General features: G+C 38.8%; 1 protein-coding gene across 2 annotated transcripts in view; it reads right to left on the bottom strand.

The window, feature by feature from the left end:
- Positions 1-1,326: 1,326 nt before the first annotated feature.
- Positions 1,327-23,575, bottom strand: part of zbtb20 (zinc finger and BTB domain containing 20) — a 40,609-nt gene continuing 18,360 nt past the window's right edge. For both annotated transcript variants that reach the window (XM_038965256.1, XM_038965255.1), the window contains 3 exons: positions 18,880-19,065; positions 14,282-15,811; positions 1,327-3,734 (listed from right to left, as the gene is read on the bottom strand). In XM_038965256.1, coding sequence (XP_038821184.1) covers positions 3,205-3,734; positions 14,282-15,791 — 2,040 coding nt within the window. In that variant the 5' untranslated portion in view covers positions 15,792-15,811; positions 18,880-19,065 and the 3' untranslated portion in view covers positions 1,327-3,204. The remainder of the gene's footprint in view (positions 3,735-14,281; positions 15,812-18,879; positions 19,066-23,575) is intronic.

Here is a 23,575-nt window from a genome sequence, read left to right as displayed (position 1 = left end):
TCCTTACATACTGTAACAATCTGTTAAGGACTTTGTCTCATCAAACATGAGACTACAGAGTCCTCTAAGACTACAGACACAATTAACCTTGTATGCAGCCATGCAGTTCCTGGTCTTACAGAGTAGCAATGGGAGCAACAGAGTAGAAGCATTTATAGGCTTGTGTTCCCGATAGAGACCTCTGCAGCAGAGGATAACAAACTCCGGCCCAATCACAAGTCACATATATTGTTCCCTTTACTTGACAACCACATGCTATTTCAGTGACCAGATAGAAACTCTATGAAACATAATACAAGGCCCTCGCTCTGATGATATGAGGAAACTCTGGGATTGATTACTAACTAATAGCCCTCATCACTTCCTTGTTTTCAATTTGAAAGAGACAAAGATAGAATACAGTGAAGATGATAGAAGAGTATTATTAGGTAGGCCTTATCCAAATATCAACCAGCTGAAGCTAACTAAAGCACTAGGCACAAAATGCCATGCACTTCTTCCACTCGGGGCAATGTATTTACCACTATCAATATTTGATCAATAGATGTCTTTGTAAATGTGCACAACAAATGTGTTTATTAGCCCAAGAGGGTTAGCTAAAGCTGCGTCTCACAGTACCTGCACTGCATATTGCAAAGGAAGCCCTACAGTTCAGGTATTACACCTCCACTTGGGACACCAACAGTTTGATTACACAACACACACAAACACTCACACAGACAAACACAAGAGATGCAGACTTGTGTACAATTTACAAATAGCAAATAATAGCTGCGTACAATCTCCCACCCACCCTGTAATTCCTAAAGAAACTTGTTCTAAAAAAACACATAATTTATGTCCACGGACACTATAAAATATTTTTTTCTTTTTGGGGGGGATTTCGTTTGGCATGAATGCTTTTGTATGAAAATTCAGCATCTGTTCTAATGTATGCAATGGGATAACTGCTGTTGAAGGGGATTACCTCTTGAAAAGAATACATTAAAAGGTTGAAAACAGAGACAAGCTCACACGATGGATCACATTTAAATAGAACTAAACGCTTGCACAAACACAGCACAAGTAAATACATATAATAACAAGAGATAACAAAAGCTAAGAAACATAAAATGACCTTATCGTAAAATGGAACAAAGCTATTCTAACACGATAATTCTACAACAAATTATTAGATAAAAAATGATTATTTTTCTCTAAAACTATAATATCTCTGGTAACAGTAGTGCACTTATCGGCTCAAGCAGTGCAACATATAGGCTATGCAAGAAAATAATGCAGTCCTCTTATCAAGCTTTTAAGAAAGATGTTTAAAAAATGAACAAATGAAAATAATAGAATTTCATTTATTAAGTAAAACAATAAAATATTAAGCACAGGCATTTGAAGAAAATGTGCAAAGCAGCACTTTGTTTTTCTCTACAACATATTGTTTTCAGACTGTAATTCTGGTAAGTTACTATCTTATCATGGTAACTAAAAAGGTGTGTCTACTCAAAGAAATGAGCAAAATCTTCAGATTGCAGTTGCAGGCAGACGTGTATGTCTTATTTTGGATAAAATGCATGAACAGTAAGCCAAATATCAGAGCAGAGCCTTTGAGTGACGTGACACTTGAATGACACCCCCTTGCCTTACTCCCAAATCTATTCTGTACACACTGTGTCTAGGTATCTGTGAAATCAGGAATGTATCTTATTGTCTTGGAAGTCCATCTGCAAGTTGTGGTATATTATGAAGTAATTATTGACCGGGGTATATGTTATTGTGGTTTCTTTTGCCTCGTCTGTCTCGGTGTCTGTATTAAATGTCCGAACGTGACATGCCATTTGGGCCACCAGGTGGAGCTAACATTTCAGGAGTAGTGCATTTTAGTTTCTCCACCTGCTCAAATAGCTGTGTCATGTCCATAGGAACAGGATATACAGAGATTTAGGTCATACAATTATATTTTTGTCCAATGCAAGTTCACAGAATCACTCAATTTTATGGGTCTTAAACTATCCTGGTAAACCATTCCATTATCAAATAATATATTTTAGTTTCTTAATTTAAACGTTAATAGTAATATTGACCAATCATGTTGTAATCTACAGCTGATAACAGTCTGGTGCAAATTGCGAAGCAGCAGTCATGATGAGTCTGGTAGCATACTCAATCAAGCCTGCTACAACTGCACATGTAAAATCCTCTTCATAGAACTAAACAATAATTTATAACCTCATTATGTCAAGAAGAACCTTTAGTCTTTTGTTATGTCACATGTTGTAAATGGAAGAGGTCTAATAGCCTTAACAGTCTTCTAAGATATTAGTGGCAGTGTATGCAAATGAAATAAACTCCTAACAATGTTACATTTTTCTCAAATACTGTCTTATCAACAACCCTAATTTTGTAAACTTAACCTGAACCATCAAAATGCATGGACAATAACACATATACTAAATACCCATTTCTATACCCACTCACAGGAAGTTACATTTCAGTACAATTATTAATATCAATTTGTACCTTCACAACAGCTGTATTGTAATCCCTCAATACCTTAATAATAATAAATAAAAACCCAGTGTCAAATTAATTACTCTCCTTTTCTTACCCTACATAAGAAGGCAAACTTGTGACCAACAATATTTTTTAGAGGGAATCTTTAGCCCAAGCCAGATTTTTTATATTTTTTTGTGAAAATTATACCACAGTAAGCTTGGACTCCTAATAGTGTCCAAAACGGTCAATATGGGATTACATTTACCATGTTCCAAATTCCATGGCAATGTTTGCACACGCACACACACGCACACATACAAATACACACGCACAAGTACACACATACACAGATTAACACATACACTCATACAAAGATATATTTATACTGTATATAGGTGTGTGAGTTTGAATTTGTGTATGTGTGTGTGTTTCTTTCATAGGCCTTTCGGTAGTGTTCAACACATAAATCAGTATTTTAGGAAAGCATACATTTAGAGGCCTGTAGTAAGGATCCATCCAGTGGATCAATATCAAACTACAAAGCCTTAAGGCCACCATCTTGTTTTTCTTTTAGAATAACAAAAAAAAACTCATTTCTGGGAAACTTAATGTGCCAGTGTCTATACTGATTATTCTTCATGCCTCAAAATAAAAAAAAATCTAGTGCCATTTTTCTTTTTCATTTAATATTTTTTAAAGAAGTGTATCTATTTGTACTTATCCATCGGAGACATGCATTCGCATGTGGTCATTGAAGTGCTCAATTTGGTCGAACTTGGCAGGGCAGACGGAGCACACGTAGGTGGTCCCTTCTTGGCAGCTTGCCTCCGCAGCCACACCCACTCCTGGTCCGACCCCACCCCCTACTCCTGCGCCACCGCCGACGGGCATGGCGAGGGCCGCCACGCCGGCGCCAGGTTCGGGCACGGCCATGGGAATGGAAACGGGGCCACCGGCACCTGCTGCCCCGGACAGCCCTGTGACGGCGCCCCCTGTGCTGTGCAGAGCCATGTGTCTCTCCAGCAGGGTCTTGTGAGAGAACTTCTTCTTGCAGATGTAGCACTCATAGGACTTCTCTCCACGGTGCAGCCGCATGTGGACGTTGAGGGAGCTCTTTTGGGTGAAGCGTTTGTTGCAGATGCTGCACTGGTAGGCACGCACCCCTGTGTGAGTGACCATGTGTTTGATTAGGTAATCCTTCAGGGAGAACGAGCGCCAGCAGATGCTGCACTGATGTGGTTTCTCACCTGGATGTACAAAGAAGTCACAGTCATTAGGAGGAAAAAGGAGACAGAAAAACACAAAACCCTGCTAAACAACAAAGAACACTGACTGACAGTGAAGCTCCATTCTTCGAATGTAGCCTTGAGAATGTTGCATGATTTTTGCTAATTAACGAGGACGTTGCCCATCACAAAACAACAGTAAACCCAACACCTCAGTCCATGAACTCACTGTCAAGCAGCCATTGTTTATGGGCACGCACATCCTCCAGTGTCTGATTCGTTACATTTGAATAGGCACCGATATTTCCCTCTTACTCATTAACATATTATCAGTGTATGAACTAGTATCTCAGTTTGAATATATTTTCTAAACTAATCAAAAACAATATCATTTTAATTCATTCATTCTGCTCTTAAATGGCCCAATTATGAATTCAGGTCAAATTTGAACCCCTTCCAACATCCTGCTCGGTGTTGTCTTCCCTATTTTTTACTTTTAATATTTATGCACCAACCACCCACTGATACAACTTTAAAATGACAAATAGTACCGAATCAATGTGTGATATCTTACAGAACAAGCTTAATGGGCAACCATAAAGGGCATTATATATCACCCACTATAATGTAATCAAAAACATAATATCAGCTACATCACAGGTGTCAAACTCATTCCACGGGGGGCCGAGTGTCTGCGGGTTTTCGCTCCTCCCTTATACTTGATTGATGAATTAACATCACTAATTAGTTAGGAACTCCCCACACCTGGTTGTCTAGGGCTTTATTGAAAGGAAAGACCAAAAACCTGCAGACACAAGGCCCTCCGTGGAATGAGTTTGACACCCCTGAGCTACATGATGCAGGTAGCCACAGTTCACTTTTCAATGTGACAGAGCCTTATAACTAATTTGTATAGATCAGTTGAATCTAAATCAGGGATTGACATTAAGGTAACCTAAAACAGATATTTCTGGTTCCTCCCCATTTTTTAAGTCAGGGGTATCAAACTCCTTCCACTAAGGGCCTAGTGTCTGCGGGTTTTTGCTTTTTCCTTTCAATTAAGACCTAGACAGCCAGGTGAGGGGAGTTATTTACTAATTAGTGACTAAGTACAAGGGAGGAGCGAAAACCCGCAGACACTTGGCCCTCCATGGAATGAGTTTGACACGTGGTTTAAGTGGAAGACAATTTATGACATTTCTGTGTGCAAACAGCTAGAGCCATAAAGTGCCATAAATTGTCTCTCTTTCACTTAAACAATTGGGAGGAACCAAAAATACATGTTTTAGGCTACTGGAAAGTTTGGTTGTTTTCACCTGACCAATGGCGAAACCACAGAGAAGGCTCAACTTGCCCAACTGCCATTCCTTCCATAAGGGAAGAAACCAGAAAGTTCACTTGCCTGGCCAGTAGGACAACCTTTAATGTCAATCCCTGAAAATCACTACTTCTTTCAGGCACAGAAAACAAATATACTGTATAAAGGGAAAGGGGGATACCTAGTCAGTCGTACAACTGAATGCATTCAAGAAACTGAAATGTTTCTTCCGCATTTAACCCAACCCCTCTGAATCAGAGTTAGCCATCCATCCATCAAGAAATAGCCTATATACATCAAGCAACTAAACAAAATACACATTTATTAGGAGGGAATTCAAAAGGCTGATTGAGGACCTTTGTACTGAAGATGTTTGTTCTCTATGATTGTGTTGATGCTTTTCGTGTACAGATGTGAATATTGTTGTGTATATTGATGGGTATATTGATGTGTATAGTGTATATTGATGTGTATAGTGTATATTGATGTATATAATGTATATTGATGTGTATATTGATGTGTATAGTGTATATTGATGTGTACAGTGATGTGTATAGTGTATATTGATGTGTATATTGATGTGTATAGTGTATATTGATGTGTATAGTGTATATTGATGTATATAATGTATATTGATGTGTATATTGATGTGTATAGTGTATATTGATGTGTACAGTGATGTGTATAGTGTATATTGATGTGTACAGTGTATATTTATGTGTATAGTGATGTGTATTGTGTATATTGATGTGTATAGTGTATATTTAAGCAATAAGGCTTGAGGGGGGTGTGGTATATGGTCAATATACACCGAGATGCGTCGTGCCAAAGAACAGCCTTTTGTAGTGGTATATTGACCATATATCAGAAACCCCAGAGGTGCCTTAGTTCATTTTTACATGTTTTGTTTGAGCTGCTTTTGAAAGCAAAAGTCAAATTGAAAACAGTATTGGTATTGTTGAATTCGATTTTCATGGTGGAAAAAGTAATACTTGAATTTTAATAAATTGTCATACTTGAGTAAAAGTAAAGATACCTTAACAGAAAATGACTCAAGTAAAAGTGAAAGGCACCCAGTAAAATACTACTTGAGTAAAAGTCTAAAAGCATTTGGTTTTAAATATACTTAAGTATCAAAAGTAAATGTAATTGCTAAAATATACCTAAGTATCAAAAGTATAAATCGTTTCAAATTCCTTATATTAAGCAAACCAGACGGCACCATTTAGATTTTTTTACGGCCAGGGGCGCGCTGCAACACTCAGACATAATTTACAAATGAAGCATGTGTGTTTAGTGAGTCAGCCAGATCAGACACAGTAGGGATGACCAGGGATGTTCTCTTGATAAGTGTGTGAATTAGACAATTTCCTGTCCTGCTAAGCATTCAAAAATGTAACGAGTACTTTTGGGTGTCAGGGAAAATGTGTGGAGTAAACAGTACATCATTTTCTTTTTGAATGTAGTAAAGTAATAATTGTCAAAAATATAAATAGTAAAGTACAGATACCCCCAAAAATTACTTAAGTAGTACTTAATTACTTTACACCACTGGTTTTCATAATAGCAAGCTAGCAAGTCTGTTTGTTTGGTTACCACAGCTAGTAAACTTGCTAGCTACTTCAGTGGATGTTGAACACATGTCTACTGGCAAATTAACCTCATTTCTAGTGGCAAATGTCTGAAATTATAGCCATGGTATGAAAGGGAAAATCAACTCAGGACTTTTGGTTACTACATGATTCCATATGTGTTATTTCATAGTTTTGAATGAGTAGGTGTGACCAAACCTTTGACTAGTACTGTACATAAGGGATAATCAACGAGGGGCTATGTGTTCTATGGGAAATAATGCAACTCCATGGATGGTCAGTTCCACTCCGTGTCTTGGAACACACATTCCACCTCCTTCATTATTTTCCATAGAACGCATAGCCCCTCGTTGATAATCCCTTATGTACAGTACCAGTCAAGCGTTTGGTCACACCTACTCATTCAAGGATTTTTCTTTATTTTTACTATTTTCTACACTGTAGAATAATAGTTTAGACATCAAAACTATGAAATAACACATATGGAATCATGTAGTAACCAAAAAAGTGTTAAACAAATCATTTATATTTGAGATTCTTCAAAGTAGCCACCCTTTGCCTTGATGACAGCTTTGCACACTCTTGGCATTCACTCAAGCAGCTTCATGAGGTAGTCATCTGGAATTAATTTCAATTAACAGGTGTGCTTTGTTAAAAGTTAATTTGTGGAATGGAGTGCTGCATCAGATTTTACATTTTACATTTAAGTCATTTAGCAGACGCTCTTATCCAGAGCGACTTACAAATTGGTGCATTCACCTTATGATATCCAGTGGAACAACCACTTACAATATACACTTTACACTTTACACACTTTACACTTTACACTTTACAATATCCACATATCCCTACCGGCCAAACCCTCCCTAACCCGGACCCGGACGACGCTAAGCCAATTGTGCGTCGCCCCACGGACCTCCCGGTCGCGGCCGGCTGCGGCAGAGCCTGGGCGTGAACCCAGAGACTCTGGTGGCGCAGCTAGCACTGCGATGCAGTGCTCTAGACCACTGCGCCACCCGGGAGATCAGATGACCTGGCCGCCACAATCACCCGACCTCAACCCAATTGAGATGGCTTGGAATGAGTTGGACCGCCGAGTGAAGGAACTCCTTCAAGACTGTTTGAAAAGCATTCCAGGTGAAGCTGGTTGAGAGAATGCCAAGAGTGTGCAAAGCTGTCACCAAGGCAAATGGTAGCTACTTTGTAGAATTTCAAATATAAAATATATTTTGATTTGTTTAACACTTTTTTGGTTACTACATGATTCCATATGTGTTATTTCATAGTTTTGATGTCTTCACTATTATTTTACAATGTAGATAATAGTCAAATAAAGAAAAACCCATGAATGAGTAGATGTATCAAAACTTTTGACTGGTACTGTATATTGATCTGTATATTGATGTGAATAGTGTATATTGATGTGTATAGTGATGTGTACAGTGACGTGTATATCGATGTGTGTATTGATGTGTATAGTGTATATTAGTTTGTATATTGATGTGTATAGTAATGTGAATAGTGTATATTGATGTGTATAGTGTATACTGATGTGTATAATGATGTGTATAGTGTATATTGATGTGTATATTGTATATAGGATGTGTGTCTATATTGACCTCTTGCACAGTGAGGAGGGTTGTTTGAGTGGCCCAAAAATCTCCAAGGATCACAGTTGGAGAATTGCAGACGTTAGTTGGGTCTTGGGGTCAGAAAGTCTCCAAAACTACAATCAGACGCCATATACATAACCACAAGTTGTGTCACACCCTGGCCTTAGTTATCTTTGTTTTCATTATTATTTTAGTTAGGTCAGGGTGTGACATGGGGAAGTTTGTGTGTTTTTGTATTGTCTAGGGTGTTGTATGGTTTAGGGGGTTTAGTAGAGTAGATGGTTTAGTGTTCAGTGTAGGTGTCTAGGAAAGTCTATGGTTGCCTGAATTGGGTCTCAATTAGAGACAGCTGGTTATTGTTGTCTCTGATTGGGAGCCATATTTAAGGCAACCATAGGCTTTAGCTGTTTTGTGGGTAATTGTCTATGTGTAGTGTTTGTGTCAGCACTATCTGTATTTATAGCTTCACGGTCGTCTGTTTGTTGTTTTGTTTCGTTTTCATTCTTATAATAAAGAGAAGATGTATTTTTCACGCGCTGCGCCTTGGTCCTCTCTCTCACCATTAGACGATCGTGACAAGTTGTTTAGGAGGGTTGCCATAAAAAAGCCTTTGCTGTCATCAAACAACAAACTCAGGCTCCTACAGTTTGCCAAACGTTACTGTAACTTTCAATGGGACCGGGTTCTATGGTCAGATGAGACCAAAATTGAGCGTTTTGGAAACAAACACCAGAGGTGGGTTTAGCGTAGAAAGAAAGATAGCCATGCAGAAAAGTACCTCCTCCCCACTGTGAAGTATGGTGGTGGATCTTTGATTTTGTGGGGCTGTTTTTCTTCCAAAGGCTCTGGACAACTTGCTAGGATACATGGTATCATGGACTCCATCAAGTACCAGTAGATATTAAATCAAAACCTGACTGCCTCTGCTAGGAAGCTTAAACTGGGCCGAGGTTGGATCTTCCAGCAGGACAATGATCCAAAGCACACTTCAAAAATCAACACTAAAATGTTTCACTGACCACAGAATCAAGGTTTTCCCATGGCCATCCCAGTCCCCTGACATAAACCCCATAGAAAACCTGTGGGATGAGCTAGAGGAGAGTCCACACGCGTGGACCTCGGAATCTGAAGGATCTGGAGAGTTTTTGTATTGAGGAATGGTCTCAAATCCCTTGCCATGTGTTCTACAACCTCATTACGCATTATAGGAGAAGACTCAGAGCAGTTATCTTGGCAAAGGGAGGTTGCACAAAGTATTGAATGAAGGGGTGCCAATAATTGTGGCACACATATATTTGAGAAAAACATTTGTTTCATGATAATAATTGATCTATTTCAATTATTTTACTTTAATTAAAGGTTAGATTTTTGGGAATATTTTGAATGAAAGACCAAGAGGATAAACAATAAAGACAATTTTTTCACAGCCTGTTTTGCTCCTATTTACCAAGGCTGCCAATATTAGTGGAGGGTATATTGATGTGTATAGTGTATATTGATGTGTATAGTGTATATTGATGTTTATAGTGTAGTGTTGTGTATATTGATGTGTATAAGGGAAAGGGGGATACCTAGTCACTTGTACATCTGAATGCCTTCAACTGAAATGTGTCTTCTGCATTAAACTCTCCGAATCAGAGAGACGCAGGGGGCTGCCTTAATCAACATCCACTGCCCCCAGGAAACAGGTTAACTGCCTTGCTCAGGGGCAGAACAACAGATTTTTACCTTGTCAGCTCAGGGATTTGATCCAGTAACCGAAAGGTTACTGGCCCAATGCTCTAACCACTAGGCTACCTGCCGCCCCAGCATATGCTGATGTGTATAATGATGTTTTTAGTGTATATTGATGTGTATAGTGTATATTAATGTGTAGAGTGTATATTGATTTGTATAGTGTAGATTTCTGTGTATATTGACGTGTATATTGATGTTTATAGTGTATAATGGTTTGTTATTGATGTGTATAGTGTATATTCATGTATATATTTGTCACGTTCCTGACCTATTGTTCCTTTTTCTTTTATTTATTTAGTTGGTCAGGGCGTGAGTTGGGGTGGGTTGTCTTTGTGTGTTTTGTCTAGTTTAGGGTGTGTGTGTGTTTGTTAAAGTTTTTTTTTGTATGTATGGGGTAGTGTTCAGTGTAGGTGTTTAGGAAAGTCTATGGTTGCCTGATTTGGTTCTCAATCAGAGACAGCTGTTTATTGTTGTCTCTGATTGGGAGCCATATTTAAGGCAGCCATAGGCTTTAGGTATTTGTGGGTAATTGTCTATGTCAGTGTGTAGTGGTCAGTGTCAGCACCATTTCTGTTTAGATAGCTTCACGGTCGTCAGTTTGTTGTTTTGTTTTGTTCGTTGCTCTTCTCAAATAAAAGAAGAATGTATTTCTCACACGCTGCGTTTTGGTCCTCTCTACAAAGTCAAGACGATCGTGACAATATTAATGTGTTTAGTGTATAGTGATGTTTATATTGATGTGTGAATTGATGTGTATAGTGTAGTTTATATTGGTTTATATATTGATGTGCATAGTGATGTGTATATTGATGTGTATAGTGTATATTATGTGTACATTGATGTGTATAGTGTATATTGATGTGTATATTGATGTGTAGTGTTCAATGATGTGTATAGTGTATAGTGATGTGAATATTGGTGTATAGTGATGTGTATAGTGTATATTGATGTGTATAGTGTATATTAATGTATATATTGATGTGTATAGTGATGTATATATTGATGTGTATAGTGTATAGTATAAATTGATGTGAATATTGATGTGTATAGTGTATATTGATGTGTATATTGATGTGTATAGTGATGTGTATATTGTATAGTATATATTGATGTGAATATTGATGTGTATAGTGTATATTGATGTGTATAGTGATGTGTATAGTGTATATACATGTGTATATTGATGTGTATAGTGTATATTGATGTGCATAGTGCATATTGATATGTATATTGATGTGTATAGGGCTGTATATAGTATATCGATGTGTATAGTGTATATTGATGTGTATATTATTTAATATATTGATGTGTTTAGTGTATAGGGATGTGTATATTGATGTGTTTATTGATTTGTATAGTGTAGTGTATTGTGTATATTGGTTTGTATATTGATGTGTATAGTGTATATTAATGTATATATTGATGTGTATAGTGCATGTTGATGTTCATTTTGATGTGTTTAGTTTATATTGCTGTGCAGAGTGATATGTATAGTGTATATATATATCTGTGTATAGTGATGTGTATAGTGTTTAGTGAGGTGTATAGTGTATATTGGTTTGTATATTGATGTGTATAGTGTACATTGATGTGCATAGTGATGTGTATAGTGTGTATTGATGTCTATAGTGTACATTGATGTGAATATTGATATTTATTGATTGACTATATTGATGTGTATAGTCTATATTGATATGTGTATTGATGTATATAGTGTCGTGTGTAGTGTATATTGGTTTAAATATTGATCTGTATAGTGTATATTAATGTATATATTGATGTGTATAGTGTATTGTGATGTGTATATTGATGTGTATAGTGCATATTGATGTGTATAATGTATATTGATGTGTACATTGATTTGTATAGTGTATATTGATGTGTATAGTGTATATTGATGTGTATATCGATGTGTATAGTTTATATTGATGTGCATATTTATGTGTATAGTGTATATTGATGTGTATATTGATGTGTATAGTGTATATTGATGTGTATAGTGTATAATATACTGTACTGTACTGTCAAAGGTACTGGAGTCCTTAGTTAGTAGGCAGCTAAAGACCTACTTCCAAGAAAACAACATCTTAAATGGAATGCAATCAGGTTTTAGGTCTGGCCACAGCACTGTTTCAGCAACATTGAAGGTTTTAAATGACATCCACTGTGCTCTTGATAAGAAGTTACATTGTGTGTCTGTTTTTATTGATTTGTCGAAGGCTTTTGACACCATGGACCATGCTGTGTTAGTGCAAAGGTTAAAATGTTGTGGAATTACTGGTCATGCTCTAGATTGGTATATAAATTATCTATCAAATCGTACACAATGTGTAATGGTGGATGGTTGTAAATCTGAGTCCATAGAGGTGTGCTCAGGTGTTCCGCAAGGTTCTATTTTGGGCCTACTGTTGTTCATTTTGTATATCAACAACATTGGGGATCTTATTGAAACAGTGGATGTTCATTTTTATGCAGATGATACTGTTCTTTATTCAAGTGGTAGTTTATCTTTAGCTTTTGAAAATGCCCAAAGAGCATTTAACATCATACAACAGAATCTGTATGATTTAAAGCTGATTCTAAATTCAGGTAAAACAAAATGCATGGTATTTTCAAATGCCAGGCATGTTACAAATCATGTCATTGCTACATTGGCTGGACATACTATAGAGCAAGTTAAAGTGTACAAATATTTGGGTGTGTGGGTTGATGATAAGCTGAGCTTCACTGTGCATGTAGACAACTTGATAAGGAAGCTCAAGCTGAAAATAGGATTTTATTACCGGCATAAGGCTTGTTTTTCTTTTGAGGCCAGGAAGGAGCTGGTACGATGTACATTACTGTCGGTTTTAGATTTTAGTGATGTTATATATATGCAGGCCTCAGCCACTACCCTGAGAGCACTTGATTCAGTGTATCATGCAGCCCTCAGGTTCATTACAAATCAGAAACGTCTAACACATCATTGTGATCTCTACAGCGCTGTTGGCTGGTCGTCATTGACCTTGTGTAGGCTTAAACACTGGTATACACTGATTTATAAGGCCATATTGGGTAAAATGCCATTTTATCTCTGTTCTTTTTTAGTCAGGTCAGTAAATAAATATCAATTACGGTCCCATTCTGATTTGCTTCTAACAGTACCAAAAATTAGAACAGGTCATGGTAGAAATAGTTTTAGTTACTTAGCACCGTGGTCCTGGAATTCTCTCCTGAACATTTTAAAATGTCATGATCTAGTTTCGTTGGTGGAGTTTAAACACTTGATCGATGTATATATCAAAGAAGAGTGTAATTGTTTTTAGGCCAGCTGTTTTTAGTCAAGATGTTTGTGTTTTTAATGTAATATGTAATTGTTGTACTGTATGTGTGTTTATAGTTTTGTTTAATGTTGTGTTCCCCCTGCTGCTATTGGACCAGGTCTCTCTTGGAAAAGAGATTTTATCTCAATGAGAAAAAACCTGTATAAATAAAGGTAAAAAAAATATATATATGTGTATCGTGTATAGTGTATATTGATGTGTATATTGATATGTATAGTGTATATTGATGTGTATAGTGTATATTGATGTGTATAGTTTATAGTGATGTATATATTGATATGTATAGTGTATATTGATGTGTATAGTTTATAGTGATGTATATAATGATGTGTATGGTGTATATTGATGTGTATATTGATATGTATAGTGTATATTGATGTGTATAGTGTATATTGATGTGTATAGTGTATAGTGATGTATATATTGATGTGTATAGTGTATATTGATGTGTATAGTTTATAGTGATGTATATAATGATGTGTATAGTGTATATTGATGTGTATATTGATATGTATAGTGTATATTGATGTGTATAGTGTATATTGATGTGTATAGTTTATAGTGATGTATATATTGATATGTATAGTGTATATTGATGTGTATAGTTTATAGTGATGTATATAATGATGTGTATAGTGTATATTGATGTGTATATTGATATATATAGTGTATATTGATGTGTATAGTGTATATTGATGTGTATAGTGTATAGTGATGTATATATTGATGTGTATAGTGTATATTGATGTGTATAGTTTATAGTGATCTATATAATGATGTGTATAGTGTATATTGATGTGTTATTGATGCGTATAGCGATGTGTTTAATGTGTATTGATGTGTATAGAGGGCTCATCTGTGAAAGAGACCTTGGTCTCAGCCTAGTTTAAAAACAATCCATTACTACATCTAAACTAAAATAATTATTCATTGTATTTGTGTCTTTTATGTTTGCAAATGTATAGGGAAATTATTTGAAACTCACCAGTGTGCACAAACATGTGTTTGACGTAGTTCTGTTTAGCAGTAAAGGTTTTAGTGCAGAGAGTGCACTCATAGGGCTTCTTCTCCCCCTGTCCCATCGAGGCCGCCTGTTGCTGTTCCCGCGCTGCCTGTTGCTGTACCGTCAATTGCTGAGGGAATGGGGGCATACTAGGGGTAGGCCCGGACACAAACTGGGGCTGCTGGCCTCCCATGGACTGCTGCAGGCTGAAGAGGAAGGGCTTGTTGTTGCTGGCCGACTGTGTGGGAAACAGAGTGGGCAGGTAGGAGTTGCCAGCCATGCCCATTACCTGGGTGTTGCTGGTCATGGTGAGTGGCATCCTCAGGTTGCTGGTGTGAGATTCGGCCTGACGCATATAGAGTAGGGCACTTGGCAGAGACTGGGCCATGATTGGGTTGGGCAGGGGCTGCAACATGTTACTGTCGCTAGTGCTGTGGGATGTGCCCCCTTCCTCCGTCTCATGAATCTGCTCTGGGGAGGAGTCATCGACCTCAATCTGCACTGGGGTCCCCTCTCCACCTCCTTCCCTCCCAAAGCCCACGGGGTACTGGTGCTGGTCCACGGAGTCTGGCTCAGTACCAATGGAGGAGCTTACCCCTGAGTCAAAGCTTTCACCCTTCGGTTCAGTCTCCACACCCTCAACGTGGTCAGTGTCCTCTGTGCACTCATCCATACCATAGCAGCTGTACTCATCCTCTGCTTCCTGCTTTATGTGAATGCCTCCTGTCTGTATGCGTACCGGTCGGGGCTGCTTGCGGCAGTGGGTGGTCTCAGGGGTGGATAGGAAGCGTTCCATCTGCTGTGACCTTTCATGGATGCGGGTGATCCACGGCGGGTCCTGGTCGTGCTGGTCCTTCTGCATGCTAAGGGCTGGGTCGTAGCTTGTTGTCATACTGGTTACGTAGTGGGAGCGCTCACGGGTTCCATTCTGCAGTGAGAGGCCCGAGTAGGAGTACAGCGATGTGTACGCACGCTCAAGGCTCTGCTGGGACGTGGCCTGCATGTACCCTGACTCTGCATCGCTGCTGGGCCCAGAGGTGCCTGACTCAGGTGTGCCCCGGGGCGTCTCCTGCCCAGAGTCCCCTGGGTTGACAGGGAACCCCCCTGGACCGGCCAGGCCCACATTCTGGGACACGATGCGGGTGCACTCATCGATGACCGTCTTGATCTGCAGGATGCTGGCAGCAGTGAGGATCTGGAGAGCCTCCGATTGGGACACCCGCAGGACCCCGCTGTACATGAAGTCTATCAGCTTCTGGATGGACTGCACTGAGACCACCGAGGGGATCTCAATGTCACTGTAGCCCAGGAGAAGCTTGTCCTGAAAGAAGGGGCTCCCAGCGGCCAGCACGCAGCGGTGGGCTCGCAGCATGCTTCCATGGATCCGAACAGTCACGTCACAGAAGTGCCCGCGGTTGCGCTGCTCATTGAGGGTCTCAAGTACAGAATTGCTGAAGTTGTGGAGATTGATGTTATGAATGCGCTCGGTCATCCCCTTGCAACAGATGTCACCTGGACACAGAAGAAAAAAAGGCTTAATGTTTTAAATAATTAATAAACCTTTAGAAAGTCAAAATGTGGGCCACATGATGAGCACTATCTAATACAAAAAAAATGATAATGATTATCAAATACATTTTAAGATGAAACATAGCTGCACTGCAGGGACATAATCAGGATATTTAGCACAGAAATGCCAAGTTTAATCAATTTCAACAAATGACCTTCTCCATCCACCCCATGTGCTTTCCTCACATTTCAGTGGTCATCTTATTTTCATAAGATGTTGGCATTTGATATTGAAACAATCAAATTAGTCAAGGTAAACTAGCTAGCTGGTTAGTAGTTGGATGAATGTCTGCACAAAACTGCACAACAAAGGATCTGTAGCGCGATAGAGCGAAAGAGACAATCAAGATGGATCCCCATCTCATTAGTTTTGTTCCCATCTTACAAGTCTGGTGGTAGATTTTCTCTGAGACTCTAAACCCCCAGTAGGTGGTGCTCTGGGTTTAAACTAATAGGCTTAGTTTATCAGCCGTCCACCTGCGTGCTCAGTGATGGTGCTCCCTAACTATCTTACCCTCTGCTCTCCCAGTGATGGTGCTCCCTAACTATCTTACCTCTGCTCTCCCAATTTTGGGACATTACACAAATTAAGCTGGTATTTGCGCCAGAGTCATTTGCTAAAATTTGGTCTGACAATGTTTAGGCCCCCCTCATGAATGGATTTGTGGCTGCCCTGAACACAAACTGTACCTGAAACTCATATCTACAAATTGGCTAAGCAAATAAACAAATCTTCAAAGATAGCTCCATTTTATTCCAAGCGTAACAGTATTGCTCTCAATTCATGCAATGTTAAAGCTCCTCTTAGACATCTAAATGTAGTATTAACAAAATGCTACAAAGACAATATACAACTTGTTGACTTGTTGAATAATGCTTGACTTTTCTAGCTAACATTTGAAGATCAGTTGAAAAAGACTGGATATGACAATGAAAGACAATGGCATCCAATAGCTTTGTCATTCCACACATGGAATCTAAATTAATTAAATTGGTTTTCTACCATTTCACCATAATAACATATTTTATTAACCACTTTGATAGCAGAACAAGTATCAAATCACTAAATATTATTTATCATTAGCCCTCCAGCAAACAGCCTCTACATTATACTGTCCTTAAAAAAACATGAATGGCTTTTCTGTAAGACTGAACACCTGTTCATACAATCGTATATGTTTTACATAATTTCATTCATCCACATAACCCACACCCAGAGCACAGGGGTTCTTGAAACCACGGCTATTATACAGTACCTCCCCCTTTACCCTCTGGGTTCATACTGTACACACACACACACACACACTCACACACACACACACACACACACACACACACACACACACACACACACACACACACACACACACACACACACACACACACACACACACGTTTATTCTTATAGCACCTGACCCCCTTTCACTACTATCACCCTTGTAATTATCATATGCAATAGCAGTAAAACTATAATTAAATCAGACTTCTCTCCTATGCAATCGTAAAGGAAAGGTGGCATGATATACAATATATTCCACAAATCTAACAGCGTAGATTGATTATATTCCATATAAACGGTCTTTATGCAAAAGTGTATAAAACATTTTCGCAATTTGAATTACATTCATCAAAAACTCCTATACCAACAATACAGTGCAGCTTTGACGTCAAGAAAGGAACAGCCAGCTGGTGGCTTTGGTGATGGAGGCTAATCGGGTAAGTAGGTACTAAAGTGCCCAAAGAGTTTTGTCATGTTATCTTGTTAGTAGATTATAAAAAATTAAGATAGCCAGCTATCTAAGTGCACCGGGTCTTGCAAAACTAACTGGCCCACTCAGATCTAACATGGTGTTTGGGGATGGAATAAGCTAACTAGCTAGCTAGCTAGCAAGCAAGCTACAACAACCCCATCAACACTGTACGTTTTGCAGAAATGAATGGTCAAATACCAATCGGATTAACGTCATTATTTATTTCAAGGTAGGTCTTTATTTTAGCTGAACTGCCTGATCTTTCTTGGCCGATATAACTTGCAGGATATCATGGTAGCCAATGTTTGTGTTAGGCATTATACCTGGATTTACTGTTACTGCTGCTGGTAACGTTAGCACTCAGGTTAGCATGTGGCTAGCTATAGCTACCATTGGCCAACAGTTTTAGCCAGTTTGGTTATAGACTTTCAATGTCTACTATGATGGTAAAGGTTTATCTTGATTTTGTGTAACAGTATGAGAAATGCTGGACTTGGTACGATGGGGGTCCTTACCGTCTTATGTGGACAGTGGCTTCACTCTTGCTATGTATTCACTTGTGTCCTTCTCTTAAAGTCACTTATCCGAACGCTTTTCCGACATGACCTCGGTCAAATTCGGATAAAATATAAATTTCTCTCAAAATACAAATGTAAAGTGATATGTCGTACTGGGACTTTTAGTTGGAAGGATGAAATCAATCCGAATGTTTAACAGCAACCTAATTCTGCAATCTTCCCTTTAATGTTAAACACAATCATCACGATCTTCCTAGATAATGTATAATGTATATTCATGGCCATGCCTTGCTTTTAGGTCAAGTGATTACCTTTGACCATCTGCCAGAGAAAATAAAAGCCTTGAATCTACAGTATGTCTATTTACTTTAATGTTTTATATAAGACTTGCTATCAAAACCAAGGGAAGAACTAATGAGCACCATTTAGTTTTATTTACTCTTGGGAACCCAATTGATCGAAAGCATTATAATATATAAAAACTGAAAGAAAAAAAATTAAAACAAACATCCTCTAATCACAGCCATTAGGCTTAATACAATCAGAAAGAGAAAAATGGGATGACTGCAACATGCCGTGACAGCAGGACAGCTTCGGTATATATTTATAAAACCATATTGAATGTCTGTTAATAAATGACAAACACACCCATGTAGCTAGAGATACCGTGGCCAGAGTAGCCTAACTACCGACAGACTGACCAATTGACCGACCAACTGACGAACCACAGAAATATACTCACAGTCAGATGACTCTTTGTTGGGAAGATGTGTGTGAGGCTGGTGATGAGGCACAGGGCACACTGCTACAGGTTGCTGGTGAAGGTGGCTATGGAAAGACCAGTCCTAGGCTGTCCCTTCAGTCCTCTCTGCTGCCACTATCATAGGTCGCTCTGCCACAGGGCCACAGTGGTCTCTTCAATACCACCCTAGGGGAAAAAGAGAGAATTCATAAATCAACATGTTCATTCTGAGAAAGAAATGTGTAGGTGTCTAACCTTCATACATAGATAATGAAGTGAGCAATGCAATCTGGATGTGTTATAATTTAACTCCAAGGTAAAGAGTGAGTGGACCTTCTAGACCAATTTAAGGCAGTTTACTCTAGTGGACATTTGACCGCCAATTATATGTCAAGGTTAGAAATCATATGGTCACAGGGCCAAATCTCTTTTCAGTCGTTATCTAAACTACTGGTCAGTGAACCACACCCTGCAAAGGAGATCCTTCCACATTCCAGTCTGATTTACCCACAAAGATATTATATTCCTCATACTGTATCATATTTTCCCGTTCTGAATAAAAGTACAAAGGTCAAAGGCTATATACATATGTTCAAGATCTCATAGATTTATCAGAAAAGCATTGAGAGAGACCAGGAAATTCTACAACATGCCTTGAGAGGGCCTAGAGGACTCAGGAGCTTGATTTATTTGAATAAAAGGTTGCAACAATGGCGAAAGGATTGTTCTCCAATACAAAGGACTCCAACAGTGTGTGTGTGTGTATATATGTGTGTGCCAAGGCAGTACTGAATGTGATTTCAAATGTATGTTTATTTATTTATTTATTTTTACTCCTTTTTCTCTCCAATTTCGCAATATCCAATTGGTAGTTACAGTCTTGTCCCATCACTGCAACTCCCGTACGGACTCATGAGAGGCGAAGGTCGAGAGCCATGCGTCCTCCGAAACACGACCCCGCCAAGCCGCACTGCTTCTTGACACACTGCTCGCTTAACCTGGAAGCCAGTCGCATCAATGTGTCGGAGGAAACACCGTACACCTGGCGACCGAAGTCAGCATGCATGCGCCTGGCCCGCCACAAGGAGTCGCTAGAGCGTGATGGGACAAGGACATCCTGGCAGGCCAAACCCTCCCCTAACCCGGACAACGCTGGGCCATTATGTGCCACCTCATGGGTCTTCCGGTCGTGGCCGGCTGCGACACAGCCTGGGATCGAACCCGGGTCTGTAGTCAAAATGTATTATAAAACATATTTTGATTTGTTTAACACATTTTTGGTTACTACATGATTCCATATGTGTTATTTCATAGTTTTGATGTCTTCACTATTATTCTACAATGTAGAAAATAGTAAAAATAAAGAAAAACCCTGGAATGAGTAGGTGTGTCCAAACATTCTTGAAGAAACACAAAAAGGCATATAACTACACCCAGGGTGTGATTCTCAGGTTTACAGACTCTAAGCCATACATATGTGTGCATGGCTATAAACTGTAAAAGGCCAACTGTAGACGATGTGAGCATCCCCAGGTTTGTACTGTAGGTCCTCACAACTGTTCACAAAATGGAGGAAATTTCCATATATCAAATTCAAATAAATCTGATTATATCATGAAATTTCCTAAAGGATAAATACCCATATTTGCTTTGAACCGTTGCATTGTGGTTTCCTCTTTTTGATGGTGGACAGTGCCTATAGTACAATACAAACAAATGTCTTCCCTTTTCTTGCCATGTGTCTTTCATCTATTGCAATCTATTTACTGAATGATCTTCATGAATATGATCATACACTATACTGTAGGAATATCATGTATTTGGTATTTTATTCGGATCCCCATTAGCTGTTGCTGAAGCGACTTTTCCTTGGTTAAAGCACTAAGCTTGATTAAACTGTAAACATTAGTAGAGAGGGTAACCAACAACCATTTTAATCATTCAAAGGAACCTTTAAAATATTTGACTCTGGGAAAATGTACTGGCATCAAGTAAAACAACTTGCATTAACTTTAAGAGCGACTAATCAAAAGGTAATGACTGCAACAGACAAACAAGACATAGCATGTGACGGTAATGAATACTGAATTGTCTCCATAAATGCTTTATGTCATTTATCTATTCATCAGATTTATTCTCTGCTTTTGGTTATCTTTCCCAGTCTGCTCTGAGCATAGATATTTATTTTTCTAAAAAGGGCTTTATTTATCCTTGCATACTTTCCATTGTATTAGTAGGCCTATGCCTCTGGCAGACCAGCCAGATTAATGTAATTAAACACTGCTTTGTATAGATGTAGGATCTTAATTTGAGCCAGTATGCTACAGCAGGAGGGGTTGTAGGGGTTGATAGGAAAGTTATCCTGCAACAGGGTGATCAAATTAAGATCCTACATCTGTAGATGCACAGAAGCAGTCAAATACAACCTTTGGAAAAACAAAATATCATAAACTAAGAAAACACAATGTAACGTACAACCAGGGTTCCAAAACGTTTCTTCTGCTGTCCACATATGATAAACCTTTTAGGCTCCATGTAGAAACCTCTGTGGAAAGGGTTATACAGTACATGGAACCCATATGGGTTCTACCTGGAACCAAAAAGTTTTACCTGGATACATGCAGTGCTCCATTGCGAAAGAGATTCTTAGTTTCAATGGGACTCCCTGTTAAAATAAAGGTAAAATAAAGAAATGTGGACCTCTTCAACCTGTTTCCTAACAACCAAATGCCTGTGGTTACACCACAGAAGATTGACATACTATGCCAATAGTTGTGTTCCCCGCCATGAATAATTTTTGTTTCTCTATTGTTTTATCGAATTATAGTTTGAGGCACAGTAAATATAGCTATAAGCATGTGTTGCTGTTTGTTTTCCATATTGGACAAAATGGCACCATGTTTCCATAACGAGCCACTGCTGTGGTTTTAGGTCAAACAGCTCAACAGAAACAAGCCTTGGTTAGCCTCACCAACTACACCACCAGCCATATTATTTTAATATAGGGACTTTGCAAAACACCTTCCAATGATGCTAAGAACTAAGTCTGAAGCCATTGCTATTAGGGATGTAACAAGTGGACCATTTTTCTTAACGTTTAAACTGCAATTTTTGTATTGGGTTTCTTTTAAAACCATAAGAAAAAAACATACAATTCCACGTCAATTCACAATGCAGAATAATGGTCCTATTACGTATGTAAGACCACTAGTGCTGGGCAATGAAGTTATATCTACCACAACCCTTTACAGACATAGAACACTGCTACAGTAGCATGTCAATAATTGATAACTTTTAAGACAATTTCAAAAAGTGCAGCATCAGAAGCATCTGTATCTTTTCAGAGAGTAGAATTCTGCCCTGGCATATAATGTTCTATTGTTTCCCTGACAACAATAAATGTTGCTGATTGATGTTCAGCTGTGTTGTTTATGTTTTCTTTATGGTAAGTTATGGTAACTTTAAAGTACTTTTTTAGGAAAGAGTGGTCTGTGCTCAGGCAGCAGGCAGGCTAGGATTGACAGGTCTGGTCGCTTAGTGATGAAAGTTAGTCCCGCTTCAGAAGCAGCGTTACTTTACAGACAAGTAAAATGCCGTTCATGTCTCCAGAGGAGGTTTTGTGTCAGCGTTTAAGAAGCCGTAGTGTTGCCTGCCCTAACAGGCAAGCAAACATGCCGTAGCCGGGGCGCTTTCAAGGGGCCACATACCATTATATCTGAAAAGGGTAATTGATACAGGCTACAGTATACCGGTAGCCTACTGTAATTTCATATTATGAGACAAAAACACCCCCACCCACTCTGCAACGAAGAGTAGCCTACACCGTGCTCGCTAGACTGGCCCGAATATACTGTATCAGTTCATGAATAGCCTAAGCTAGGATTTTCTACACGCAACAGACCGAAGACTGAACACACACTAGTGTCATTCACGAAGAGAAAGAGCAGGCTGGCCAGCATGAGGAAGAGAGAGGAGGGGCAGACAGAACCGTGTGCATATGTCTTGGTAATATGCATCTCGCAATGTCTTAATTGTATTGCATGCCTCGCAAATTCACCAAAGTAGCTTAAAGTTTGCCTCTTCCTCTCTGGTTTTATTTAAATTAGACTAACTTTCCCCAGGCCTTTATAGCCATATAGTCTAGTTAGGCTATAGCACGGAAAATCATGTTTTGTGATAACTGCACTGTGATTTTAATTATGTGGGGGAAAAAACATTGTTTTTCGGTTAGGGATTTTTCTTAACGTTAAGGATCCCAACTCCATTTAAACGTTTAAATGTTCACACCCCTAATTGCTATGCAACTGAAAAGATTTTGAGTGTTGCGTGGCAACAGCTGGAACAAACCAACGCAACACCCTAAATTGTCTTCTGACCCCTAATAATCCATACAATCACAATAAGATCCCAGCAGCTACCCTTGCGGACCCCTGATAAAGTTTAATGTGTAAGCACACTTGCCAGGACTGTAGTCACTGGTTAACCTTCTATGTGCGTACACTGCCTATACAGTATGCCCATTGCCCAACACTGAGCAACTAAATGTCAGACCTATTCCTATAGAATTTGAATTCAAGTACAATAGTACATTCTATAATAAAGAACATCATAGAGATGTACCATTCATCACACACACACATACACGCACAGTATGCACTCTCTCACTCACTTTTAACTTGAGGAAAATAATAGAAAG

Source organism: Salvelinus namaycush, chromosome 26 (genome assembly GCF_016432855.1).
Source record: "Salvelinus namaycush isolate Seneca chromosome 26, SaNama_1.0, whole genome shotgun sequence".
NCBI classification, from domain to species: domain Eukaryota; kingdom Metazoa; phylum Chordata; class Actinopteri; order Salmoniformes; family Salmonidae; genus Salvelinus; species Salvelinus namaycush.
Note: the sequence above shows the minus strand (reverse complement) of the source record. Positions and strands in the feature narration are given on the sequence as shown.